This window comes from Pongo abelii, chromosome 9, assembly GCF_028885655.2.
Source record: "Pongo abelii isolate AG06213 chromosome 9, NHGRI_mPonAbe1-v2.0_pri, whole genome shotgun sequence".
Lineage (NCBI taxonomy): Eukaryota > Metazoa > Chordata > Mammalia > Primates > Hominidae > Pongo > Pongo abelii.
The window spans coordinates 116,859,999-116,886,173 of NC_071994.2; the positions used below are offsets into that span (position 1 = coordinate 116,859,999).

Genomic DNA, 26,175 nt, shown 5'->3' on the forward strand with positions numbered 1-26,175 from the left:
CTAAGAAGGAGAGATGGGGCCAGGTGCGGTGGCTCACACCTGTAATACCAGCACTTTGGGAGGGCGAGGCAGGTGGATCATCTGAGGTCAGGAGTTCGAAACCAGCCTGGCCAACATGGTGAAATCCCGTCTCTACTAAAAATACAAAAAATTAACCAGGCATGGTGGTTGTAGTGCACCTGTAATCCCCGCTACTCGGAAGGCTGAGGCAGGAGAATTGCCTGAACCCAGGAGGCAGAGGTTGCAGTGGGCCAAGATGACACCAGTGCACTCCAGCCTGAGTAACAGAGCAAGACTCTGTCTCAAAAAAAAAAAAAATGGGGAAAGAGAAGGAGAGATGGGCCTTGCAGGAAAACCAAACCTTTACAAGAGAGCATTGACTTAAGTGTTTCTCAGACTCAAGATCTCAGAGCACCTGGATGGCTAAGGCTTTTCATTGCAGATCATGACATGTAGATTTTTTTTTTTTTTCTTTTGAGACGGAGTCTCACTGCCAGCTCTGCCTCCCGGGTTCACACCATTCTCCTGCCTCAGCCTCCCAAGTAGCTGGGACTACAAGGCGCCCGCCATCATGCCTGGCTAATTTTTTTTATTTTTAGTACAGATGGGGTTTCACCGTGTTAGCCAGGATGGTCTCCATCTCCTGACCTCGTGATCTGCCAGCCTCGGCCTCTCAAAGTGCTGGGATTACAGGCGTGAGCCACCGCGCCCGGCCAACATATAGATTTAACAAATTTAAAGAATTAAACAAACCCCATTTCTACAAAAGATACAAAAGAAGAATTAGCCGTGTGTGGTGGCATGCACCTATAGTCCCAGCTACCAGAGAGGTTGAGGTGGCAGGCACTGAGCCCACAACATCGAGGCTGCAGTGAACAGAGATGGTGCCACTGCACTCCAGCCTGGGCAAAACAAATAAGCACAAACCCAAATTCTCGAGTAGATGAGCAGGAGTCAGCACCAAAGCTTCAATATGTATAGAAGATAGAAGGAAAATTGTAATTCTACCCTGTAATATGTGTTTGTGTGTGTGTGTGTGTGTGTGTGTGTGTGTGTCTGTCTGTGTGAGTGAGAGAGAGGAGACAGAGAAAACTGGACCAAGACCATATATCACTTTAATAACAGAACTCCTTGGACCAGTTCACAGAACTGTCATTTAAAACCAATGTCCTAGACCAACTCCAACCTTCTTGTTTTCCAGTGCACCCACCCCAGACAGAGCCAGCCAGAGCCAGGTGAGAACAGGAAGGGGAGTGGAGAGGGAGAGTGGAGAGGGTCCTGACTCCCGTAGGCTTCATCTGGGCTGGCCCAGCCTTGACCCCGTCTGCCCAGGAGCCTCTCAGCCATGGAGTCCTCTAGGGAGGCACTTAGCCCACCTGAGAGCACAGGGAAAAGGCGGGACTGGGGGCACCTCCCAGCACCCTCCCAAAAGACTCACACAGGGGCAGGGAGGGGAGAGGGGAGAAGGGCAGGCTTCCTGCTGCTTCCAGCAGCCTCTTCATCTCCAGCTCCTACCTCTCTCCTCCTCCCTCTCATCCCTCAGCAACCACAGCATGCCCAACCGAGCCCCAGCCTCTCTTCTATCATTGAGTCTCTAGTGAGAAAGAGGACTCTGAAATCAGGGCCCAAGAGGAGAGACCTGGTGGCTGGGTGGCTGGCCAGTGGGTGGTGACTGTTCCTCACGCACAGTAGTAGGAGGTCCATGCATTCTGCATCGGAGGCTACTGCCTTTCCTCCATTAGTGGAGCTGCTGAAGGCCCCAGGAAGCATGAGGCGGTGGTGTGCAGTGAGACTGGAGGAAACAGCAGGACTCAGAGGAGGGAGTCCTAGAGCAAAAGGGAAAGGAACTTATTCACAGCATGGCTCTACACTAGCCAAGCGACTTTTATTTTAGTAAATCACTTAACCATGCAGGGCCTTGATTTTCACTTCTATCAAATGGGGCTAAAAATATCTGCTGCTCAAGATTTTTTGTAAGATTTCTTTGAGAAAATCAATACATACATTCCCTATAAACTCCGAATGTGTTATCTACCAACCCCCACCCCTGCCCAACCTTAGAGGAAGATGCTTTCCATGATCATGCCCTAAATTTATAAAATACTTTATGTAAATAATGGGTTTTTTTTGTTTTTTTTGTTTTTTTTGTTTTTGTTTTTGAGAGAGAGTCCTGCTCTGTCGCCCAGCCTGGAGTGCAGTGGCACGATCTCAGCTCACTGGAACCTCCGCCTCCCAGGTTTAAGTGATTCTCCTGCCTCAACCTCCCAAGTAGCCAGGTGCGTGCCACCATGCCCAGCTAATTTTTGTATTTTTAGTATAGACAGGGTTTCACCATGTTGCCCAGGCTGGTCTCGAACTCCTGACCTCGTGATCCGCCCACCTCGGCCGCCCAAAGTGCTAGGATTACAGGCATGAGCCACCCCACCTGACCAGTAATGTGTTTTTATACACATTATCTCATTTGGCCTTCCCATTGAACAGATGAAGGAGAGTGGCTTGCCCAGAGTCACACAATTTACATAGATGCAGAACCCGAACTGCTAAATGCTGAGCTCTCTCCACAGTGCAGGGAATGAGGCCACTAGTAACTGCCTTACAGACCAGGGATGAATGATGGTAACAGATATACACATAAATAACACGATAGGCCTGGCACAGTGGTGCACGCCTGTAATCTCAGCACTTTGGGAGGCCAAGGCTGGTGGATCACCTGAGCTCAGGAGTTCAAGACCAGCCTGACCAACATGGTGAAACCCATCTCTACTAAATACAAAAAATTAGCCAGGCGTGGTGGCGTATGCCTGTAATCCCAGCTACTTGGGAGGCTGAGGCAGGAGAATCGCTTGAACCCGGGAGATAGAGGTTGCAGTGAGCTGAGATTGCGCCATTGTACTCCTGCCTGGGCAACAAGAGCAAAACTCCATCTCAAAAAAAAAACAAAAAACACCACAGATCACTCACTCTAAGCCTAGCACTGTGCTAGGCATTGTACAGGTCTTATTTAATAGCATATAAAAATAGCATATAAGTAGCCATGATGGTTATTATCAGGAAATTAAGGTTTACCAAAGTTAGAAACTTGCCAAAGGTCGACACAGGAAATGGTAGATCTGGGACACAAACTCAGGCATACTCTTACCCAGTTCATCCTTAAATTGATATAAATCCAATGGATTCAATGTTTAAGCTTCACTTCTTCCTCCACTCACTCTGGGGAACATGTCCTAGCCCCCTCCTCAGCCCCCAGCAGGGCCCAGGCCTAAGGGGTAAGGTTCCTTGCATTCGAGGCCAGGTCCTTTAGAAACCTCCCTGCCCTACTCCTGCCCCCACACTCACCTGAGCAGTGTCATGGATCCAGTCCAGAAACTCAGCTACCTTGGCGTAGACACCTGGGTGATTGGGCTCTGCGCAGCCACGCCCCCAGCTGACCACCCCCACCAGGCGCCATGTGTCCCCATCTGGGCATACCAGGGGGCCCCCGCTATCTCCCTAAGGGATCCAGGCATGGAGACACAGAGAAACAGCCAGTTAGTTCTTCCTGATGGAGAGCACCAGACCACTATGGCAAGTGGAATCTCCTTACTGGGCCCTGCCTGCTTCTAGCTGAGATACCTGCTGGCCTCACCCCTCCTTAAACCCTTAGCATGAGCTCCAGACTTGCCTAGGTGCCCCTCCTTCTAGAGAGGCTGTCTCACACCACCCACAAGCTCAGACCAGGGCAGGGGGCCAAGTCACAGCAGGACCCCTGCCCTCCCACCCCCACCTCCACTCCCATCCTCACCGCACCCACCACAGGCCACACCTGGCATGCATCAGCCCTTCCATCCAGGTAGCCAGCACAAAGCATGCGGTGGGTGAGGGCTCCGCTGTACACGCAAGAGCTGTTGCAGAGCTGAGTGCTGAGCAGGGGCACCACCGTGTCCTGGAGCATATCCGAGCTGTAAGCTATGAGAGACACTGAGAAAAACTGCAGGGCACAAAGCAAGGCCCAGGCAGGCAGAACAGCAAGAGGGGACGTAATTAGAAGTCCCAGAGACAGGGACACCCAAAGAGGCGAGCCCAGGTTGGGAGCTGTGGACCCTGAGCAAAGAAGCAGTAGGCTATCAGACTTGGGGGCTGGGAGTGGGAAGAGGAGGAGGACTCACACATACACCAAATGTGAGACCATGGCGCTCCTGGGACAAGCGGAGGGGGAGTAAAAGGATCTGGGTTTAGGGAAAACTTGCAGTAGATGTTCTCCCCAGAAAAGCCCAAGCAGGGGAGACTGGAGCCCCCAGGCCTGGCCAAGGGTGATGCCAGGGAAAAACAGAGCTGGCACTGTCACGTGGCCGGGGGATGTGGCCTTGCCTCAACCTGGGGAAGAATGCCTCCCACACCCGGCCCTGCACCGAGGGCCCAGGGAGCTGACTCACTATGGCCAGGGTCGGTGTGGCCCCAGCCAGACACCCAGCACTGCGAGCCCTTCGGAAAATGCTGCTCCTTGGCCGGCAGGCACACAGCGCCCACGGTGTCTGTAGAGAGGCACATGGTCCTGGTCCCCAGTCAGGCTTGGCTTCCCCCACTGCAGAGCCTGGGCGAAGGACCCAGGACGGGCAAGTCCTCCTCACCCCCCTTCTCAAACAGTCCTGGTTCCTAGGTTCCACCAGCCAGGCCTCCTAGATGGCTATGCAAGTGGGGCACTGTCCCATCTTTGGGGTCCCCTGTCACAGAGGACAGCATGCAAACTGCAGTGTGCATGGTGCCCTCTATAGGTGCACAGGGCCCATGCTGCCCCCTCTCCACACCTGGGGATAGAGTGAGGGTGAAAATTCTTTCAGGCAATGGGTACCTAACTTCTAATGAGGACAGTGTTTCCAAAAACATGTGACATATCCAATGGGTGCAGCCTAAAATCCAATGATTTTAGGTAGTACACAGGCATGCCATTGAGTAAAGCATTCACTTGGGGAGAATGCCATGTCCTTTTCAATTCTCTTTCAGTCCCTCTAACCGCATCACAGAGAAAGACTTCGTTTGGTGCTGGTCTGTGCCTTTCTTACAGCCCACCATCCTCCCACCAAACAGGAGACAGCACGCCCAGGTGCAGCAATTTCTGCAGTGGACTCGGCTACCTATAACTTCCACACTGATTTCTTTTCATGTTACATATTTTTGTGGTTAGTATCTATTTATTATAAGTAACATAGGTTCTCTAGTTAGGTAAGTAATATAGGTTCTCTAACTAGAGATACTAATTATTATCTATTTACTATACCTATTTTGTATATTTAAATAGTAAATATGCTATTTACTTACTATAGTATATAGTAAATATACTATTTATTATAACTAAGTAAGTATATTTAAAAGAGAAATACTACTACAGTAGATACCCATGTAGTATCTACCACTTAGATACTAATATAATAGTACTTTTCTTTTAAATGTACTTCTTTCAGTCAACTAAGAAAGTTTTCTTTTCTTTTTTTCTTTTTTTTTTTTTTTTTTTTTTTGAGACGGAGTCTTGCTTTGTCACCCAGGCTGGAGTGCAGTGGCATGATCTCAGCTAACTGCAATCTCTGCCTCCCAGATTCAAGTGATCCTCCTGCCTCAGCCTCCCGAGTAGCTGGGACTACAGGCATGAGCTACCATGCCCAGCTCATTTTTGTATTTTTAGTAGAGATGGGGTTTCACCGTGTTGGCCAGGCTGGCCTTGAACTCCTGACCTCAAGTGATCTGCCCACCTCACCCTTCCAAAGTGCTGAGATTACAGGCGTGAGCCGCCACGCCCAACCTTAGAAATATGTGTTGAACGATAGTTCATGTATGTGATACAATTTGTGAAATGTGTATGGCAATGACTGTTATTTGGGAAACTTAAGGCTACAGGTGATGACGAGAGGGAGGAGTGTTAAGTATATGTGAATATATATGTGTGTGTACAGTGCATGTTTGTGTGTGTGGTGTGTGTGCGCAAGTGTGTTCATGTGAGCATGTACATGTGAGCATGTGTGAATGCTCGCGTGTGAGTCTATGTGCACGTGACTGTGTGAGTGCATGTGTGTGTGTGTTTGTAGATGAATGCCCACATGCACGTGTGTGTCGGGGAGAGTGGCTGCTGGTATGGCTCCAGCCTGGGCTCACCTTCTAGGGCAGGTGCAGCAGCAGGAGGAGCCCTGGCATCAGGCTTAGGAACTGTTTGCCTCATGACCTTGAAGAGAGTCGCTTCCCTCCCTACACTGCAGTGCTCTTGTCTGTATCTACCTGTTTCATCTACCTATCAGGGTTGCTACGAGGACTGAAAGAGAAGATATTTGAAAAAATGTATCTCATAAACTGTAACATGGCACCAAATGGCTAGGACCCGAGGCTAGCCTGAGGACAGGGGTGGAGCAGCCTATTGGTGGATGGGGCAGCTGCTTCGGACCTCAAGGCAAAGCCCACCCGCAGCCAAGCTATGAAATGGGTCTGAACCTCTTTTCCCAAAAGAGCCTGTATAAGAGTTGATAACAATTTCAGAACCAGGTGATGCCAAAATTCACTACAGTCCCAAAATAAATAGAATGTTTTAAGGTTTACCGTGTTCAGAGGAAACTTCAGAAATCAGCTCACCACTCTCCCACCCAGCCCCCACCCTCTCTTGCCATAGTTTCCAGCCTGCCCACCCTCAAGCCAGTGGCGCACCTGAGAAGCTGAGAGGGGTCCGGAGCCTCAGGAGGGCGACGTCGTAGTCATGATTCTGGGCACTGTAGAGGGGGTGTGGGATAATCCTCTCCACCACAGCCCCTTGGTGGGGCCTGACGGCACTGTGGCTGACCTGCCCCGCGTGAACCCGCCAGCTGGACAGGCGGGCCATCCTGAAACTGCACACAGGGGCCACGCTGAGCGGGGAAGGAAGGGGCAGAAGAGGTGTTCCTAAGCGAGGTAGCAGGTGGAGGAAGCTGGCCAGAGCAGCCATTGGTAGGGGGGCCGTCAGCAGGCAGTGAGCTCCCAGGCCTCACGGACTATGCCTCTTAGTATCACCCCAGCAGCCGGCAAGACACTGGGCATGCAGTAGTTGCTTAATGAATGCTCCAGGACTGATGGATAGAGAAGACTATGGGTCATCTGCAACCATCACTCCCTCTTTCCTGCATAACTTCCCTCCAAGTTTTATAACAAAAACACAGAGGGCCTTGTGTCAGAAAAACTTCCCCTGGTCCTGTCTCTCAACTTACCGTGTGTGATCATGGGAGAGGCACTTCTCCCTCCCAGCCTCAGTAAAATGGGGATTACACTCTCTGCCCTATTCGGCACCAAGAGAAGATCAAAGAGCTCATTCACTCATCATTCATTCATTCCTCCAAGTCGTATTTATTAAGCACCTACTATATTCCAGGGACTGTTCTAGACCCTGGGGACACAGCAGTGGATAAATCTACAAAGAGATTTAGTGGTAAATAAGACTGAGAGTCCCTGCTCCTGCAGAGCTTCCCATCTAAAGGGGAAGAAACATATTAACCAAATAATTACATGGAAAATGATTGAACCAAAGATAAGCCTGAAGAAACACAGGGTGCTGTGAATGTGAAAGTATTTTTAACACTTAAAAGCTGATGAGGCCAGGCACGGTGGCTCACGCCTGTTATCCCAGCACTTTGGGAGGCTGAGGCAGGCAGATCACCTGAGGTCAGGAGTTCGAGACCAGCCTGGCCAACATGGCAAAACCCCATCTCTACTAAAAATACAAAAAATTAGCTGAGCATGGTGGTGCCCAGCTGAGGCACAAGAATCGCTTGAACCCAGGAGATGAAGGTTGCAGTGAGCCAAGATTGCGCCACTGCACTCCAGCCTGGGCAACAAAGTGAGACTCTGTCTCAAAAAAAATAAAACTGATGAATATAAAGAACAAATCTTCATATTATTACTGTTATTTGTGGAGATCTGTTCTTGACACTGAATGGGAGAACTTCACAAACACCAGTCTTACCCTTTTGGAGCAAAAAGCTGGAGAGAGTTGGACACGAACATTTGATACAGGACATACCAACAGCCGAACAGAAAGGGCAACTGAGGCTCTCTGTCCTCAGCAGCCGCAGAGACTTGCCTGTGCATACAATGTGCAGCAGTCACCACCCAGTGTGGCGCTAGCACAGAGCCACCACACGTGTGCCGGAAGCCCAGGGCCACGCTGGCCTGCCACGGCCAGCGCCCAGGAGCCACAGACTGCCCACCAACTATCCGGGAAGCCAGGGGCCTCGCTCCACACTCTGCCAACATAGATGGGCAAGATAGAAAGAGAGAGAGAGGTGAGTGTCAGCATGGTCCTAACTCTCAGGGAGCGTGGCCCAGTGCCAAGCCCCAGAGAGCCAGTGTGGACAGCTCTCCTTTCTTATTCCTGGTCCTAAGTATGGGGGATGGGAAGATAGAAGTGTTGATTTCACCCCTGCCTGCCCCATCCAGCTGTAGGCCCGCTGAGAGCAGAAACTGTATCTGCACTAATGGAGCCCCAGTACCTAACAGAATGCCCGTCCTGTAGTAAAGGTCGAAGTGTTGGTGTGTGGAAGGATGTGTGAATGGACAGATGAAGAGACAGGTAGATGAACGGGAAGACCAATGAAAGGAACTCCACAGATTGCTTCCCGTTTGGTACCTGATTCACCACCTGCCCTTAGTTTCCTGAAGCTGCTAATAGGTCACTCAATAGCCAATAATAATTTCACCTCTGGGGCTCTCCAGAAGAAAGGTGGAGTTGGTGTCAGAGGCCAAGGAAGAGAGTGGCAGGTAGTGAAGGAAGATCATCAGCCCAGATCTGTGGCTGGTGAGGGACATGATGGAGGCTTAGAAAGGGCTCTGCTGGGGCAGAACAGCAACTGCAAGAAGGGGCCTGGCAGGCAGAAGGGCAGGTGGGCAAGACCCCTACCCCAGGCCCAGCAGAGCCTCACCATAGGGCTCTTCCACACTTGAGGCAGGGGGAACACCCCTTCCATTTGGTTATTTTTACAGTTTCCACACTCTGCCAAAATTCTCCTTCTCATCTTTTATATCTTTGAACATGTCAAGGATAGTAATTTTAAAGTCTGCATCTACCAATCCTAATGTCTGGAGTTTCTATTACCTATTGTTTCTTCTGAATTTTATTCTACTTGCCTTGTCTCCTCATGCAACTAGTTATTTTATATTGTGTGACAAATCCTACATTGGCTAAATTGTTTGTTGAAATAAATTGAGGTGTGACTCACCAGAGCATCTGAGGGAAACAACTTGACCAGAAGTGCAGTTGTTCCTGCAAAACAGAGGTACCAACAAGAAGTTGGGCAGGGGCCGCCCTGCAGCCACACACATCCAAGGACGTGAAGAATGGGGGAGGCTGGTGGGGGTGGTGGACAGTTCTTAAGGCTGTCAAGTAGCCACAGCCTGAAGAATACCACCATTTCCTTCCTGCCCCTACCCAAACGCTCAGACCCCTCCTCATCACTGGTCCCCAGGACAGGAGCACACCTCTTGCCTAGTCTCCCAGAGGGCAACAGAAGGACTTCATGGTCCTTGCAGATCAACTGGGACATAGCGTGTTTACAGATAAGAAAGCCACACTGTTCCCACTAAGTGTCCTGAATGAATACACACTCAATGAATGAATGAACGGATAGGTGAGTGTGTGCGTGACTAGGGTTCTTCACCCCATGCTCCTTCCTAGGTGTGCTGTATTCTCCACCCTTGTCCCTCTGCCTGGGCCTTGCATATTCATATTCTTTCTCTCCTCTTTCCCCTCTTTTCTCTTAGCTCTTAGTTCCTTTTTTGACCAAAACTCTTTTCTCTTTCTTTACTCGCCTCTTGCCCCTAGCAGTCCAATGTCTAGACCCACTTAGTTTCTCCTAGTTTCCCAAATCCACAGCCCTCCCGGCTCTCCTGGAGAAGTCACCCCCACCCCTACTTCCATTTTCCCATTCAGGTATCCAAGACAAGAACCCTGCAGAACCTTCCCAACTCCAGCCACATTCCTGAGCACAAGAGCTGGACAGGAGGGGCCTGAAGGAACAGTTCAAATTGGAAATGTGGTAATGGGGGTGCCCACCTTTCTATCCCAGGAGGCTGATAGGCATCTTGAGGAAGACTAGGAAGGCACAAAGACCCTCTCTGCTTGTGCCCCAGTCATACCAGACCATCCCCAGAATCTGGGGAAGGGGCTGCTCCATTCCACAGCCCTCTTCTCTAGGAGACTCTCCAGACTACAAGCAACTTTTAGCCAGAGCAACTCAACCATCTGTCTCCTGAAATATCCGAATTATCCAAATAATGTGTGGCAGGATTCAGAGAGCACTTAGCTTGGAAAGAGGAGCCTGGTTTCAAGGCTTGACTTGGCTGCTTATTACTTATGTGACGTTGGACAAGACTCTTTAACCTTATTAAGCCTCAGTTTCCTAACCTGTAAAATGGCGATGAGTACCATTTCAAATCTTGCGACAATAATAGCCAACCTTCCATTTCTTGTGAAGAACAAATAGCAGATGTGAAGTGGTGACAGATAGGGCTCATGTGAACTGAGTTTGTAATTTCTAACTAGGAGATGTTCCTCTTTGTCCTCCTATCTTAGGCCACCAGTGTCCTCACCACTGGGATCCCAAGAAAGGAGATTTTTGCTGGACTGACCACTAGGAAGTAAGGGACGCCACTCACCTAACAGCCTCAGTAGTCCTACCTGGGCTGCCACGCCTCCTCCAGGAAGCCTCCCAGTCTAGGAGAGAGCTGAGCAAACTCCTGGGAACGGCTGAGTTTGATGTCAGTGAGGTTTACTCCCTTGTGGTGAGTGAGTCTTGGCAGAAGAAGGGAACAGAACAGGAGGAAATCATAACTGGAATGTGTACGAGATATAATACCAGTATAGTGACCGCAAGACTGTGATAATGACTACTGCTGGGATTTATGCTTGTTAAAAAGCAGTAATACTCCAAACGGAGAAATGGGCTGGGGCACCGTTGTGCCCAGAGGCCAGAAGATGGCCAAAAAGACCTGTTGACATTTCCTGAGCACATTGACCAGTGATGGGCAGATAGAGGTCTCCAACTCCCGTCACATGCCAGCCAGGCCTCCCCCTTCACAGGACCCACATCTAACTCCTGTTACCTGAGATGCCCAAGGCTCCAGCAGATCTGCAGCCCCAGGGTGGGGCTCCAGCCCTCATGGCAGACCAGGAGCCAGCCTGGCCGATCCCTCACTTGCACTTCCAGCAAGAAGTCTTCGCTGTTTATTCTGAAAGATACTGAAATCACAGCATGAAAACCACATGGAAGAGGATGGTGGGAGGGTGGGACAGGAAGAGCTGGACCCAGGACTCTGTAGTACTTGAAGAGGCCTTAATGACAGCATCTGGGTCACCCAGTGCCAAGTTCCCTGCTCCCCGGGGAGTGAGACCAGTCCCAAGAGCAGTATCACCCCTTTTGGTAGAGCATTTCAGTTTTCTATTTTAACCATGTGTTTTTAAGCGTGGTCTACCACTCATTGTCACAGAAGCCCTGTGCAATGAGTACTGCCATCCTCTCCATTCTGCAGAAGGAGAACTAAGGCATGGAATTTAAGCAACTTCCCCGAGATCACAGGGTCAGGAAATGATGGATCCAGGACTTAAGTCCAGTTCTTCTGATTTCAAATCTTGTGATAATAATAGTTACCGGTTGTTGAGTGTATGCTTTTCCCAGGCTGTTATGGACTGACTCATGTCCCCGCCCCCAAACACACACACACACACACACAAATTCATATGTTAAAGCCGCAACCCTCAATGTGACTCTATTTGGAGACAGGGCCTTTAAGAAGGTGATTAAGGTTAAATGAGGTCACGAGGGTGACACCCTGATCCAATAGAGCCAATGTCCTTATAAGAAGAGGAAGAGACACCAGAGAGCTCCCTCTCCCCTCAAGAGCAGAGGAAAGGCCCGGGGAGTACACAGGCAGAAGACAGCCATCTACAATCCAGGAAAAGAGCTCTCTCCTGAAACCGAATTCCACAGCACCTTGATCTTGGACTCCTAGACGCCAGAAAGGTGAGAAAATAAATGTGGTTTAAACCACCCGGTCTGTGGTACTTAGTCACAGCAAACCAAACAGACTACTACACAAGTTCTGCGCTAATATCTTCTCTTAGATTAGTTTGTTTTATCCTTAAAAAGTTTGTTCAGTAAATATTTGTATTTCCATTTTATGGAGAAGGAAACAGAAGCAACAAGAAGTAATGTGCCCAAAGTCACACAGTCAAAGACAGACTCCAACCTTATTCTAATGAAGTTATTCTAAGCCCCAGCCTCTGGACAGCATTGTACCTTCTGATCCCCAACTCTTACCTGGAGGGGAGGGGACAATCAGGAGAGGGAGAGTGGGGATGAGGTGGGCTGATGTTCCCAGGTCCCTAGGTGGCCCTGCTGGTCACACACTGGCTCCCACACACACCTGATCCCTCCTCCCCCATGTCCCTGGCTCACTCTGCCCCAAATGGCAAGTTTCTATCCCTCCTGCCAGCCTGGTCTCCAGACCTTGCCCCAGCTAGAGATCAGGACAGTCCTCAGGGAGCACTGAAAGCCCCAAATCAGAGATCACCTCTGCAAGGTAACACCTTGTCACCGCCCTCACACTAGAGGAGGGAAACACATATGGTTGGCAGTGAACAGATGGCCCTTCAGTGTGGGTTCTCTTGCCCCCAGCTGTGACATGTCCCTGCTGGGGAGGGAGGCCCATAGCCTTAGGGGTGCAGCCCACCTGTTTTGGGAAGTGCAGGGAGCAGAGCTTCCTCACCGCTGGCCTCTGAGCAGCTCAAAGTTATCTCCTCATCCTGCAAGGTCCCGGAAATGGGCTGAGAGGCAGCAGGACACAGATACAGCACTTTAGAGAAGAACAAAGAGAAAGGGTCTGATTTCCAAAGGAGGGGGTCAAGGTGCTGTCTCTCTCAGCCTCAGCCTCTATCTCTGCCTCTTTGACTCTCCTTTCTTTCTCTCTCTCTCTCTCTCTGTCTCTCTCTCTATATATATATCTGTCTCTCAGTATGTCTCTGTCTCTGTCTGTGTGTGTTCCCTCTGTGTCTGTCTCACTGGGAAAGATTTCCAGAAAAAGTCTGACTAAGGCCTCCTTGGATCATACACTTTGTTCTTCTTTATGTAGAGCCTAGATCCCTCCTGCTGCAATTTCACCCTTTCTCCCCTTGTCTGCACAGAGTAGTTGAGGAAGACACTTGTCCCATTTATCTTTAACACCTGCTGAGCACCTGCTTCTCCCTTCCAACCTCCCCCACACCAGAGAAGAGCCCCCAGCACTGACCTAGGAGCCATGAGCCAACACCCGCACCGGCCAGCAGCCCCAGGGCTCCCAGCACTGCACAGCCACGTCGCCTGGAACGCCAGCACACTGCCTGAGAAACTGTGGGAAAGGGCAGAAGAGTATCTGGGTCCCCTGCTCCTGCCAGCCTGTCTTACTTCACCCTAAGTCACCACCATGGGGCTAGGCACCCACAGAGCTCCAACAGGACACCTCCTCCTGCCCCATCAGCCCAGATTAGGGAGGGAGTGGGGTGCAGGAGAAGATGGAGAGGGCCTGATCACTGAAGCCCACAAATCCCACTCAATCCCTAAAGTGGGAAATGGGGAGCAGAAGCAGGTCTGGGGATAAAGAGTGAGACAGCCTCTCACCATCAATCATGTGGGGCTGACCCCAGGGAGGATCCGGGGAATGTAGGATGACTGCCCTCCACTGTCCCCACCCTGTCATTCCCCTATGGCCCAGTCTGGCCTACTGGGATGCTGCTGGTCTCCAGGCTCTTCTCTGAAGATCCCAGGTCCTGGGCCCTCCTCTGCATACTGGGCCTCCACAGGGGGTTGGTCATGCAGCATCAGGCTCTGGGGAAATAAGGGCCAGACACCCAGGATCCCCACATCAAGGACTGCTAAGAGAAGTCACAGCCCAGTCCAAGTCCCCATTCTTTAACCCGAGTCGTGATTCCATTGCCACTTGTAAACCTCTACTCATCTTGGAGACTCCCTGTATATTCCCACAAATACCTTGCCAGGCTCCCCTGTGCCCTCCTGGGGCCCCTAACCCCACTGATCTTACTCTCACTTGGCCAGTAGCAAACATTTGAATGCAGATTTGGCCCACTCCAAAGCCCGCACTCCTAGCCACTCCTTCGTCTTCCATAAACATTGAAGGCATCTGCTAAAGTCCCTCAACACCCTCCTTCAGCTTCAAGATCCCACCCTTCTTCATTCCCTCCTATCTCAGAGGAAGAAGTGCCCCTCTACCATGCACCCACCCACCCATTCATTCATTCCATAGATATTTGGTCCAAGTGCACAGGTCACTATGGGGGACACTACAGGGAGTTCAGAATAAACCAACGTGGACCACTCCCCACTCTGACTGCGTCAAAGAACCTGTAGTCTGGTCCTGAGGATAAGTCATGTAAAGCACAATATGTTAAGTGACAGAAGGAAAGTTCAGCTAAACCACCTGATATGGTTTAGCTGTGTCCCCACCCAAAATCTCATCTTGAATTGTAATCCAAATTGTAATCCCCATGTGTTGGGGTAGGGACCTCGTGGGAGGTGATTAAATCATGGGAGTGGTTCCCAAATGTTGTTCTCATGATAGTGAGTGAGTTCTCATGAGACGTGATGGTTGTATATGGGGCTTTTTCCCTCTCCACTCTGCACTTCTCTCTCCTGCCGCCATGTGAAGAAGGATATGTTTGCTTCCCCTTCTGCCATGATTGTAAGTTTCCTGAGGCCTCCCAGCCAGGAGCTGTGAGTCAATTAAACCTCTTTGCTTTATAAATTACTCAGTCTCCAGTAATTCTTTATAGCAGTGTGAGAACAAACTAATACAGTAAATTGGTGCTGCTGTAAAGATACCTAAATATGTGCAAGTGACTTTGGAACTGGGTAACAGGTAGAGGTTGGAATAGTTTGGAGGGTTCAGAAGAAGACAGGAAGATGTGGGAAAGTTTAGAACTTCCTAGAGACTTGTTAAACAGTTTTGACCAAAATACTGATAGTGATATGGACAATGAAGTCCAGGCTGAGGTGGTCTCAGATGGAGATGAGGAACGTCTTGGAAACTGAAGGAAAGGTGACTCTTGCTATGCTTTAGCAAAAAACTAGAAGCATTTTGCCCCTGCCCTAGAGATCTGTGGAACTTTGGTGGGTTTTTTTTGGGGGGGGGTGTTTTGTTCAACTTTATTGAGGCATAATGCACATTCAAAATATTACATACATTTTAAGTTCTCAGATCAAAACTTTGACAAAGGTATACACCCACATGACCAACACAGTCAAAATATAGGACATGAAGGTCACCCCAGAAATGTCCCTTCTGCCTTTTTGCAGTTAACTCCTCCCCAACCCACAGCCCTGGAAAATCACTGATCTGTTTCTCTCACTGTATATTAGAGTTCCCTTTTTTATAGTTTCATATAAATGAAACCATGTGACATATAGTCTTTCTTTTTTTTTATTTTTTTATTTTACTTTAACTTCCAGGATATATGCACAGAACTTGCAGGTTTGTTACATAGGTATACATGTGCCATGGTGGTTTGCTGCACCCATCAACCTGTCATCTAGGTTTTAAGCCCCGTATGCATTAGGTATTTGTCCTAATGATCTCCCTCCCCTTGTCCCCCACCCCCAGTCAGGCCCTGGGGTATGTTGTTCCCCTCCCCATGTCCATGTATTCTCACTGTTCAACTCCCACTTATGAGTGAGAACATGTGGTGTTTGGTTTTCTGTTCCTGTGTTAGTTTGCTGAGAATAGTGGCTTCCAGCTTCATCCATGTCCCTGCAAAGGACATGATCTCATTCTTTTTTATGGCTGCATAGTATTCCATGGTGTATATGTGCCACATTTTCTTTATCCAGTCTATCATTGATGGGCATTTGAGTTGGTTCCAAGTCTTTGCTGTTGTAAATAATGCTACAGTAAACATATGTGTGCACGTGTCTTTACAGTAAGATGATTTATAATCCTTTCAGTATATACCCAGTAATGGGATTGCTGGGGCAAATGGTATTTCTGGTTCTAGATCACACTGTCATGAGATCTGTGGCTCTTTGGACTTGAGAGAGATGATTTAGGGTATCTGGCAGAAGAAATTTCTAAGCAGCAAAGTGTTCAAGAGGAAACAGAGCATAAAAGTTTGGAAAATTTGTAGCCTGTTGATGTGATAGAAAAGAAAACCCATTTTCTGAAGAGAAATTCAAGCCTGCTGCAGAAATTTGCATAAGTCATGAAGAGCTAAATGTTAATCACCAAGACAATGGGGAAAATGTCTCCAGGGCATGTCAGAGACCTGCAGAGCAGTCCCTTCCATTACTGGACCAGAGGCCCAGGAGAGAAAAATGGTTTTGTGGGCCAGGCCAGGACCCCCTGTTCTGTGCAGCCTGGGACATGGTACTGTGTGTCCCAGCTGCATCAGCTCCAGCCATGGCTAAAAGGGGACAAGGTACAGCTCAGGTCATTGCTTCAGAGGGTGCAAGCCCAAGCCTTGGCAGCCTCCTTGTGGTGTTGAGCCTGCAGGTGCACAGAAGTCAATAACTGAGGTTTGAAAACCTCCACCTAGATTTCAGAGGATGTATGGAAACACCTGGATGCCCTTGCAGACGTTTGCTACAGGGGTGGAGCCCTCATGGAGATCCTCTGATAGGGCAGTATGGAAGGGAAATGTAGGGTTGGAGCCCCCACACAGAGTTCCCACTGGGGCATTGCCTAGTGGAGCTGTGAAAAGAAGGCCACCATCCTCCAGACCCCAGAATGGTAGATCCACGAACAGCTTGCACTGTGAGCCTGGAAAAGTTGCAGCCCATGAAAACAGCCAGGAGTGGGGCTGTGCCCTGCAAAGCTACAAGGGCAGAGCTGCCCAAGGCCATGGGAGCCCACCTCTTGCATCAGCGTGACCTGGATATAAGGCATGTAGTCAAAGGAGATCATTTTGGAACTTTAAGGTTTAACAACTGCCCTATTGGATTTCAGACTTGCATGGGGACTATAACCTCTTTGTTTTGACCAATTTCTCACATTTAGAATAGGTGTATTTACCCAATGCCTGTATCCCATTGTATCTAGGAAGTAACTAACTTGCTTTTGGTTTTACAGGCTCATAGGCAGAAGAGACTTGCCTTGTCTCAAATGAGACTTTGGACTTTGACTTTTGGGTTAATGCTGGAATGAGTTAAGACTTTGGGGGACTGTTGGAAAGGCATGATTGTGTTTTGAAATGAGGACATGAGATTTCGGAGGGACCAAGATAGAATGATATGATTTGGCTGTCCCCTCACCCAAAATCTCATTTTGGATTGTAATTTTGAATTGTAATTACCATGCACAGAGGGAGGGACCTCATAGTAGGTGATTGGATCATGGGGGCAGTTCCTCTATGCTGTTCTCATGATAGTGAGTGAGTTCTCACAAGATCTGATGGTTTTACAAGGGGCTTTCCCCCTTTACTCTGCACTTCTTTCTCCTGCCACCATGTGAAGAAGAGTGTGTTTGCTTCCCCTTCCACCATGATTGTAAGTTTCCTGAGGCTTCCCCAGCCATGCAGAACTATGGGTCAATTAAACCTCTTTCCTTTATAAATTACCCAGTCTCAGGCAGTTCTTCATAGCAGTGTGAGAACAGACTAATACACTACCATCATCATTCAAAAGAATAAGAGCTTACTTCTCATTGAGGTGATCACAGAAGGCTTCCTAGAAAAAGCGGCCTCTGAGACAGGCCCACAGGGATGAAGAGGGTTTGAGCTGATATAATGGGCATTGGTCAGTCCAGACAAAGAGGATTGAATCAGCAAAGGCATGGGGATAAGAAAGCGTAGAGCAGAGTAAGTCATATGTGTGCCTGAAGCTCATGAACCATGAAGAGGAGTAATGAAAATAAGATCTTAAAAAAAACACCAGACAGTTCAAAGCTAAGTGTGCAACCTACTATGTGAACTTGGACAACTCAAGACAGCACAGACGTCACTTCTCCAGGAAGCTTCCTTCTATGCATACGGCACCTGTTGGGCCCTATATTGTGCTCATTTACTTCCTTCTCTCTCCTTTCTCACTGGTTTTTCCATCCCAGGGCTAAGCACAGGGCCTGGCACAAAGTGGGAATTCAGTTAAAGTACATTAAAGGAGGGAAGGAAAGAAGGGAGGGGGGAGGGAGAGACAGAGGGAGGTACAAATAAGATAACGTGAATTAAAATGACTTTAAAAATTGTAAAGCCCAATACAAATGTTAAGTATAATAATATTAATAAGAACTACACCTAAGCTATGGATCCTTCCCCCCAAAATTTATAATCCAGTAGGGTTGATAAGATCTCTCAAAACTGAAGCAACTCCCATTTCCCCTGCAGACTACTGTCTCCCCTGCATCTTTCCCTGTCAACACATAGGGTTGTACCCAGTGAGGATAAAAGCCTGAAACGCTGACTCCAGGACAGTATTGGCTTAAATGTGATTTTCATGTGTCACATGAAATGTTCTTTTCACGCCAAAACCTCGCCAGTCATGCCTTCGTACTCCACTGAACTGTCTTCCTAACCCTCCGGCAGGAGGAAGGAAAGACTTTGTCAGACTCACCTAGGTCAATCACCTCCAAATTTCCCCGAAAATCATTCCACTGGACCCAGAGCACCCATGCCAGTTCAGCTCACAGACAGGGCAGCAGCCCCAACATCTTGCCTATAGAAAGAGGTACCAGCCCCACCTCCCTATTCCCTACACCAGCCACAGCCCAGGACCTATAGGACTGGACCTCCCAAGAGCTGCAGGCCTTGCTTTTCCAGGAGAAACAGAGGTCATGGTTTGTATCAAACCACACACATTCTTTCTTGTGCCTAGAGATGAGACTCACAGGACACAGGCAGTGAGGCTGGAGGACAGCAGGCTTGGGAGAGCCAGTCAAGCACCCATAAGATAGTAGAGAAGCAGCAACAGAAGGTGAGGTTTGGATTTCTTCTCTGGGGTTGTGTGATTGCTCTTGAGCTGATGTCTCTCTGAGTGGAGAGGCAGGCGTGATCTAGAGAGAATTCCAGGGCATGGCCAGTCTTTTCTTCTGCCTCAGTACCAAGGAAGCTTGGCTTTAAACCCAGCCTCTGAATAAACTGGCCTCACCTCATGTACTGCTCCACCTCAAAATTCAACTGCCCAAGCTCATGTGCTAGCCTAGAAAAAAAATGGCCTTTAAAATTATAGGACTCCTTGCTCCTCTTTTTGAGTGGAAGTTCAACGTAATAATGATTTGTTGAGCACCACGTATGTGCAAAGCACTTGATAGATCTAAGAGGGACAAAAGAGGATAATAAAGGGCAGTCCCTGGGGAGGAAACAGGAAATTGGCCACACAGGGCCCCTGCTAGGATCCAGCCCCTGTACCAGAGCTGCCTCAGGAGGCTCTGTCCACCAGCCTAGAATCCCAAGGGCAGAGGAGGGAGAGAGAAAGAAAGAGAGAGGCCACAGCAGGGATGGCACAGAGGCGTAGCCTTACCATAGGGGCCAGTGGCACTGTTGTAAAGCCTCAGGGTCTACTAGGCAGTGTTCTGCTTCTGTTCTCAGGCCAGCATTGATTAAAGCTAGCCCAGCAAGCTTGGTTGGAAGATGAGGTCTCCCTGGTTCGCACACAGCCCCTCCCTGTATCCCTACTCCAACACTCACACAGACACGCGCCACAGAGACAATGGACTCTGCTGAGGACCCATGAATAGGCCCCTTGTTGCAGGAAAAAGGGACAAGGGCTGGGCTGGGCTAGGCAACCCCAGCCCCTCCCATCTGCTAACTGGAAACTCAGAAACAGAGGAAAAGGTTGTGGGGAGGAGGGGAGGCCAACTACTGTTGCTTAGCAACAAGGTCCCTTGTGCCAAAAAGTGTGCCCCATGCATGCATGCTGGCAGAATTCTCCCTTCCTGCGGACAGAGCTGTATTGGAGAGACCGATATCAGCATTTGTTGAAACGTTTCTGAGCCCTCTGGATTTTCTTTCGCCTCCATGTGGGTTGGCTTTTCTAGCAGTCTGGGGCTGTCACCATGTTGGAATTGTTGGGATGATGATGGAAGATCTTTGTCACCTCTTGCCCGAGGGCTACATCTGTCACTCCAATGCCAGGGAAGTGGGGCCTCTACCCCTGTCTGCCCTGGGAGCCAGTTGCAGCAGGAGCCCTCAGTGCTATCTTGTTTCAAAACACAAGGTGACCCAGGTGAGCCCACATGGGGCTAAACACACCTGGGAGCAGGCACATCTCTTTAGACAAGGAGGCAGAATAGGTCCTAGGGAAGGCAAACACAGGTGGGGCTTCCTTTCCTCCAATTGGCTGCTCAAAAACCCCTCAGATGGGACAGTTAAGAATATAGGCTTTAGAGTCAGGCCTTCATCCAACCTCAGTTCTCCCACTTCCCTTACTCAGCCTCACCTGTAAAATGAGGATAATAGTACATACCTCATAGGGTTGATGTTAGAATTCATTGAGATATTGCCTATAAAGCCCATATCCTGGTGTCTAGCACAGACTGTATTCAGCAAACAGTAGCTGCTATTGTTGTTGTTGTTGTTGTTGTTGTTGTTGTTGCTGAATGTCACCCACACAGGATTTAACTTTTTGCTCCCTATTTTCCTCATACACTGTATTGTCAATTCTTGCACTGCTATAAATAAATACCTGAGACTGGATAATTTCAAGAGAAAACAAGTTTAATTGACTCACGGTTCCACAGGGTGTACAGGAAGCACAGTGACTTCTGCTTCTGGGGAGGCCTCAGGAAGCTTCCAATCATGGTGAAAGACAAAGGGGGAGTGAGGCCTCTAACATGGCAGGAGCAAGAGCAAGAGAGAGAAGGGGGAGGTGCCACACACTTTTAAACAACCAGATCTCATGAGAACTCTATCATGAGAATAGCACCAAGTGGATGATGAATCATGAAGTTTTCTTGATCATGAAGGATCCACTCCCATGATCAAATCACCTCCCATCAGAGGCCACTTTTAACATTGAGGATTATAATTTGACATGAGATTTGGGTTGGGACACAGATCCAAACCATATCATACACTCAGTGTGTCAATCTGAACTTATGGTCATCACACCAGAGCACACATAAGACAATGAAGAGACAGAGGCCAGCTGTGAATTATAGAAGGAGAAGGAGAGAAATGGTGGCTGGAACTCAGAAGCCCTTGGCTAGGCTCTGAGGTCTCCTAGGACAATACTCTTCAGACTACAAACCTGAATATCTACTGTGTGTCAGAAACTAGCCTGGGCATGGGGGATGAACAAGTCACAGACTGGGTGCTTACAGACTGGAAAAAGGGATAGAAACAGATGTATATACCCAAAGGTCTATAAATCATGCTGCTATAAAGACACATGCACATGTATGTTTATTGTGGCACTATTCACAATAGCAAAGACTTGGAACCAACCCAAATGTCCAACAATGATAGACTGGATTAAGAAAATGTGGTACATATACACCATGGAATACTACGCAGCCATAAAAAATGATGAGTTCATGTCCTTTGTAGGTATATCTATATAGGGACATGGATGAAATTGGAAATCATCATTCTCAGTAAACTATTTCAAGGACAAAAAACCAAACACTGCATGTTCTCACTCATAGGTGGGAATTGAACAATGAGAACACATGGACACAGGAAGGGGAACATCACACTCTGGGGACTGTTGTGGGGTGGGGGGAGGGGGGAGGGACAGCATTAGGAGATATACCTAATGCTAAATGACGAGTTAATGGGTGCAGCACACCAGCATGGCACATGTATACATATGTAACTAACCTGCACATTGTGCACATGTACCCTAAAACTTAAAGTATAATAATAATAAAATAAAATAAAAAAGAAACAGATGTAAGTAATTGTTATTATGAAAAGTGAAATAACAAAGGCATAAACCCAGAGGTATAGGAGAATAGAGGAATAGCTGCCCTGAGGATACAAAGAAGAGGGCTTCGCAATGGAGGAGACATTTGAACTGAGTTTTGAGAAGTGACAAAGCAATCACAGAGAAGGGTAATTAAAATATATTGCATGTAACGTCAATGAAAATGGTAGGAATAAAATCCTCTGAAAATTCCCTCCTCCCTAAGAGCAATGAGAAAAATGGCAAAAAATGGTGAGAATCAATTTTTTCAGAACTCTGGAAATTAATCAAAAGTTTATAGCAATCTGGGAAGTCTTCGTTCAAGAAAAAAAAAATGACATAATTTTAGAAAGGAGAGTGAGCCTTGTGGCATTTTAACTTGCTCCAATTCCATCCCCCTCACTCCAACTCTGCAGTAGCTTTGAAAACCAACAAACCACAATCACCATGGAAACCAGCAGCCTGGCAGCTACAAGAAAGGGTAGAACAGCCTTGGAGTTCCTTCAAAACCTCATTCCCAGAGAGTTGTAATTATTTGACCTGTCTAGTGGTTTCCTGGAAGATACCATTTGCAAGACTGTCTTTATTTCACCTGTCTCAAAGCTTGCCTGGAGTGAACAGCTTTTTCCTTAAGGGTATTTGTTGAAAACAACTAGAGACAATTGTTGGACTTTGTGGCTGCCTAAAACAATGGATAACAGTTGAGGCACAAAAAAAATAGGCTAACCAAAAACCTTAAAAAGAAAATGTGGGGGAATAAAATATCTATAAAGGGCCTTGAAAGGCTCTGAAATATCCCAAGAAATATAGAAAGCCCATATGTATGCACAGGAGGGTGCACATGCCCAGGGCTGTGCACATGTGCAGGAAAAACTAAGGAAGGTCCTGAGCTCTCACCCTGGGCTAAGCTTAAGGCTCTGCACAAGCAGGAAGGCTAAGGTGGAGTTGTCAGTGTCCTGTCTGAGAGTTGAAGGCATGTCCCAACATACACACAGAGCCACTCTGCAAAAACAAGGTGACTTATTGGTTTCAAACATCAAGGCACTCTCTGTCTAATTACTAGCTGAACACTAAGCAGAGATTTCAGTGACCACACATGACAAAAAATACAGACTTTGCAGAATTAGCTCAGAAAAGTCACTAAACACACAAAGAAGCAACATCAACAACAACAAACCCTGAGGAAGGGAGGCAATCTTATTTCCAAAGTTGCTGTATTGTATTATGTTATTTAAAATGCAGTTTTCAATAAGAAATTATGAGGCACACAAAGAAACAAGAAAGTAAGGAACATACACAGGGGGAAAAATAATTGATAAAAACTGTCCCTGAGGAAGCCCATATATTGAACTTATAAGATGAAAACTTTAAATCAGCTATTCTATATACACTCAAAGAAGAAAAGAAAACCATACACAAAGAACTAGAAAAAGGTATGAGAATAATATCTTATCAGGTAATGAATATCAACAAGGAGATAGAAATTATATATTTTTTTAAAGAACCAAATATAAATTCTGGAGTTGAGTAGTGTGATAGCTGAAATGAAAAATTTACTAGAGGGGCTCAACAGCAGATCTGAGCAGGCAGAAGAAAGAAACTGTGAATTAAACATATGTAAGTTGTATTATACAGTCTAAGGGATAGAAAGGAAAAAAGAATGGAGAAAAATGAACAAAGGTTCAGAGACATTTGAGATAACATCAAAAATATGTAGCGTGTGTGTGTGTGTGTGTGTGTATGTGTGTGTGTAATGAGAATCCAAGAAAGAGAAGAGAGAGGAAGCAGAAATAATATTTGAAAAAATAATGACCAAAAAATTTCCAAATTTGATGAAAAATACTAATCTGCACATGCAAAAAAACTCAATAAACTCCAAATAGGATACATCAAAGAGATCCACACGTAAACACATCATAATCAAATTGTTTAAGGACAAAAACAAGAAAGATTCTTGGAAGCAGCATGAGGAAAGCAACTTACCACATACAAAGGGATCCTCAATCAACAGTTTAACAGTTAAGAGTTGGCTTCTCATCAGAAACCATGGAAGCCAGAATGGCATATTCAAATTCCTTAAAGAAAAAGATTGTCAACCAAAATTCTGTATCTAGCAAAACTATCCTTCAAAAGTGAAAAAGTAATTTAGATAATCTCAGATAGACAAAAACTAAGAGAATTCATTGCTGGCAAACCTGTCCTACAAGAAATACAGTCATATGCCACATGACTGTCAACAGTGTACCACATATTCAACAGTGGTCCCACAAGATTATAATGAAGCTTTTATACTGTATTTTTAATGTATCTTTTCTATGTTTAGATACATAAATACTTAGTATTGTGTCACAATTGCCTTCAGTATTCAGTATGGTAATATGCTATCCAAGTTTGTAGCCTCAGAGCAATAGGCTATGCCACATAGCCTAGGTGTGTAGTAGGCTATACCATCTAGGTTTGTGTAAGTACACTCTATTTCACACAATGACAAAATCGCCTAACAACACAGTTCTCAGAATGTATCTCCATCGTTAAGTGATGCATGACTATACTAAAGGGAGTCCTTTAGGCTGAAATAAAAAGATATGACAGTAACTTGAATCCATATTAAGAAATAAAAAATGTTAGTAAAGGAAAGTATATAGGTAAACATAAAAGACAGTATAAATGCATTTTTTTGTTTGTAATTCTTTTTGTTCTCCCATCTGACTTTAAAGACAATTGCATAAAGCCACAATTATAAATCTGTATTGATGGGTATATGGTGCAAAAATATATAATTTGTATGACAATACAGCACAAAGTAAGAAAAGAATGGAAGTAATAAGAGCAAAGATTTTTATACTATTAAAATTAAATTGGTATTAATCTGAATAGATTGTTATAATTTAAAATATTAATTGAAATTATCAGGCTACTAAGAAAATAACTTTTAAAATGTATATAGTAAAAGAAATGACAGAGGAGTTAAAATGGAACACTAGAAAATAACTGTTTAACACAAGGCAGAAATGAAACAAAAACATATGACATAAAAAACAAATAGCAAAATAATAGACATAAATCCTACCTTATCAGTAGTTATGCTAAATGTAAATGGATGAAATTCTTCAATTAAAAGGTAGAAATTGACAGAATGAATTTTTAAAGCCATGATCAAGCTATATGCTATATATAAGAGACACATTTTAGTTTTAAAGACAAAATACGTTGAAGGCAAAGGGTGGAAAAAGAGGTTCCATGTACACAGAAACCAAAAGAGAGCTGGAATAACTATAATAATATCAGACAAAATAGACTTTAAGACAAAAATCATTGTGAGAGACAAAGTAGGACATTTTATAATGATAAAAGAGTTAATCCTGCCAGGCACGTTGGCTCACACCTGTAATCCCAGCACTTTGGAGGGCTGAGGTGAGTGGATCACTTGAGGTCAGGAGTTCAAGACCGGCCTGACCAATATGATGAAACTCCTTCTCTACTAAATATACAAAAATTAGCCAGGTATGGTGGCATGCACCTGTTATCCCAGCTACTCAGGAGGCTGAGGTGGGAGAATCACTTGAGCCCAGGAGGTGGAGTTTGCAGTGAGCTGAGATCGTGCCGCTATACTCCACGCTGGGTGACAGAGATAGACTCCATCTTGAAAAAAAAAAAGTCATTTTCTGTGGGGCACTGCCTGGTGGCTCTGGCCCCGCGGGGCCGTTGGCCCAGCCTGCCAATCCCTGAGCTCCGGTGGCCCGTCGCTGGAGGAGCTGTTCGCCCAGGGCGGGCCCTTGCAGACCTTCCTCAAGCTCCAGGCGGGGTCTGAGGCCCATTTGAAGGTCAGGAGGCCCGAGTTGGTGGCGGTGGTCAAACTGCTGAACGAGAAGGAGCAGGAGCTGCGGGAGACCGAGCACTTGCTGCACCATGAGAATGAAGATTTAAGGAAACTTGCAGAGAATGAAATAACTTTGTGTCAAAAAGAGATAACTCAGCTGAAGCATCAGAAGAAACAGATGAAAATGATTTGATCCTGGAAGTAACTGCAGGAGCTGGAGGTCAGGAGGCAATGTTGTTTACTTCAGAGATATTTGATATGTATCAGCAATATGCTGCATTTAAAAGATGGCATTTTGAAACCCTGGAATATTTTCCAAGTGAAATAGGTGGCCGTAGACATGCATCTGCCAGCATTGGGGGTTCAGAAGCCTATAGGCACATGAAATTTGAAGGAGGTGTGCACAGAGTACGAAGAGTGCCAAAGACAGAAAAGCAAGGCCGCATCCATACTAGCACCATGACAGTAGCAATATTACCCCAGCCTACTGAGATTAATTAA

General features: G+C 46.9%; 1 protein-coding gene and 1 pseudogene across 2 annotated transcripts; one reads left to right on the top strand and one right to left on the bottom strand.

Annotated features, from left to right (window-relative positions):
* Window positions 1-326: 326 nt before the first annotated feature.
* Window positions 327-21,673, bottom strand: TMPRSS5 (transmembrane serine protease 5). 2 transcript variants are annotated; one of them, XM_002822493.5, is made up of 13 exons: window positions 19,470-21,673; window positions 13,736-13,838; window positions 13,264-13,362; window positions 12,709-12,831; window positions 11,083-11,218; window positions 10,658-10,771; window positions 9,201-9,244; window positions 8,066-8,228; window positions 6,664-6,842; window positions 4,413-4,511; window positions 3,803-3,945; window positions 3,337-3,489; window positions 327-1,826 (listed from the first exon to the last, which is right to left on the bottom strand). In XM_002822493.5, the coding sequence occupies exons 1-13, from the start codon at window positions 19,470-19,472 to the stop codon at window positions 1,812-1,814; spliced, it is 1,374 nt and encodes a 457-aa protein (XP_002822539.2). In that variant the 5' UTR covers window positions 19,473-21,673; the 3' UTR covers window positions 327-1,811. The 2 variants fall into 2 exon arrangements, with proteins under 2 accessions (XP_002822539.2, XP_002822540.2); XM_002822494.4 differs by lacking the exon at window positions 19,470-21,673 and having other exon boundaries at window positions 13,632-13,824.
* Window positions 21,674-22,038: 365 nt separating this feature from the next.
* Window positions 22,039-26,175, top strand: LOC100444876 (peptide chain release factor 1-like, mitochondrial; annotated as a pseudogene).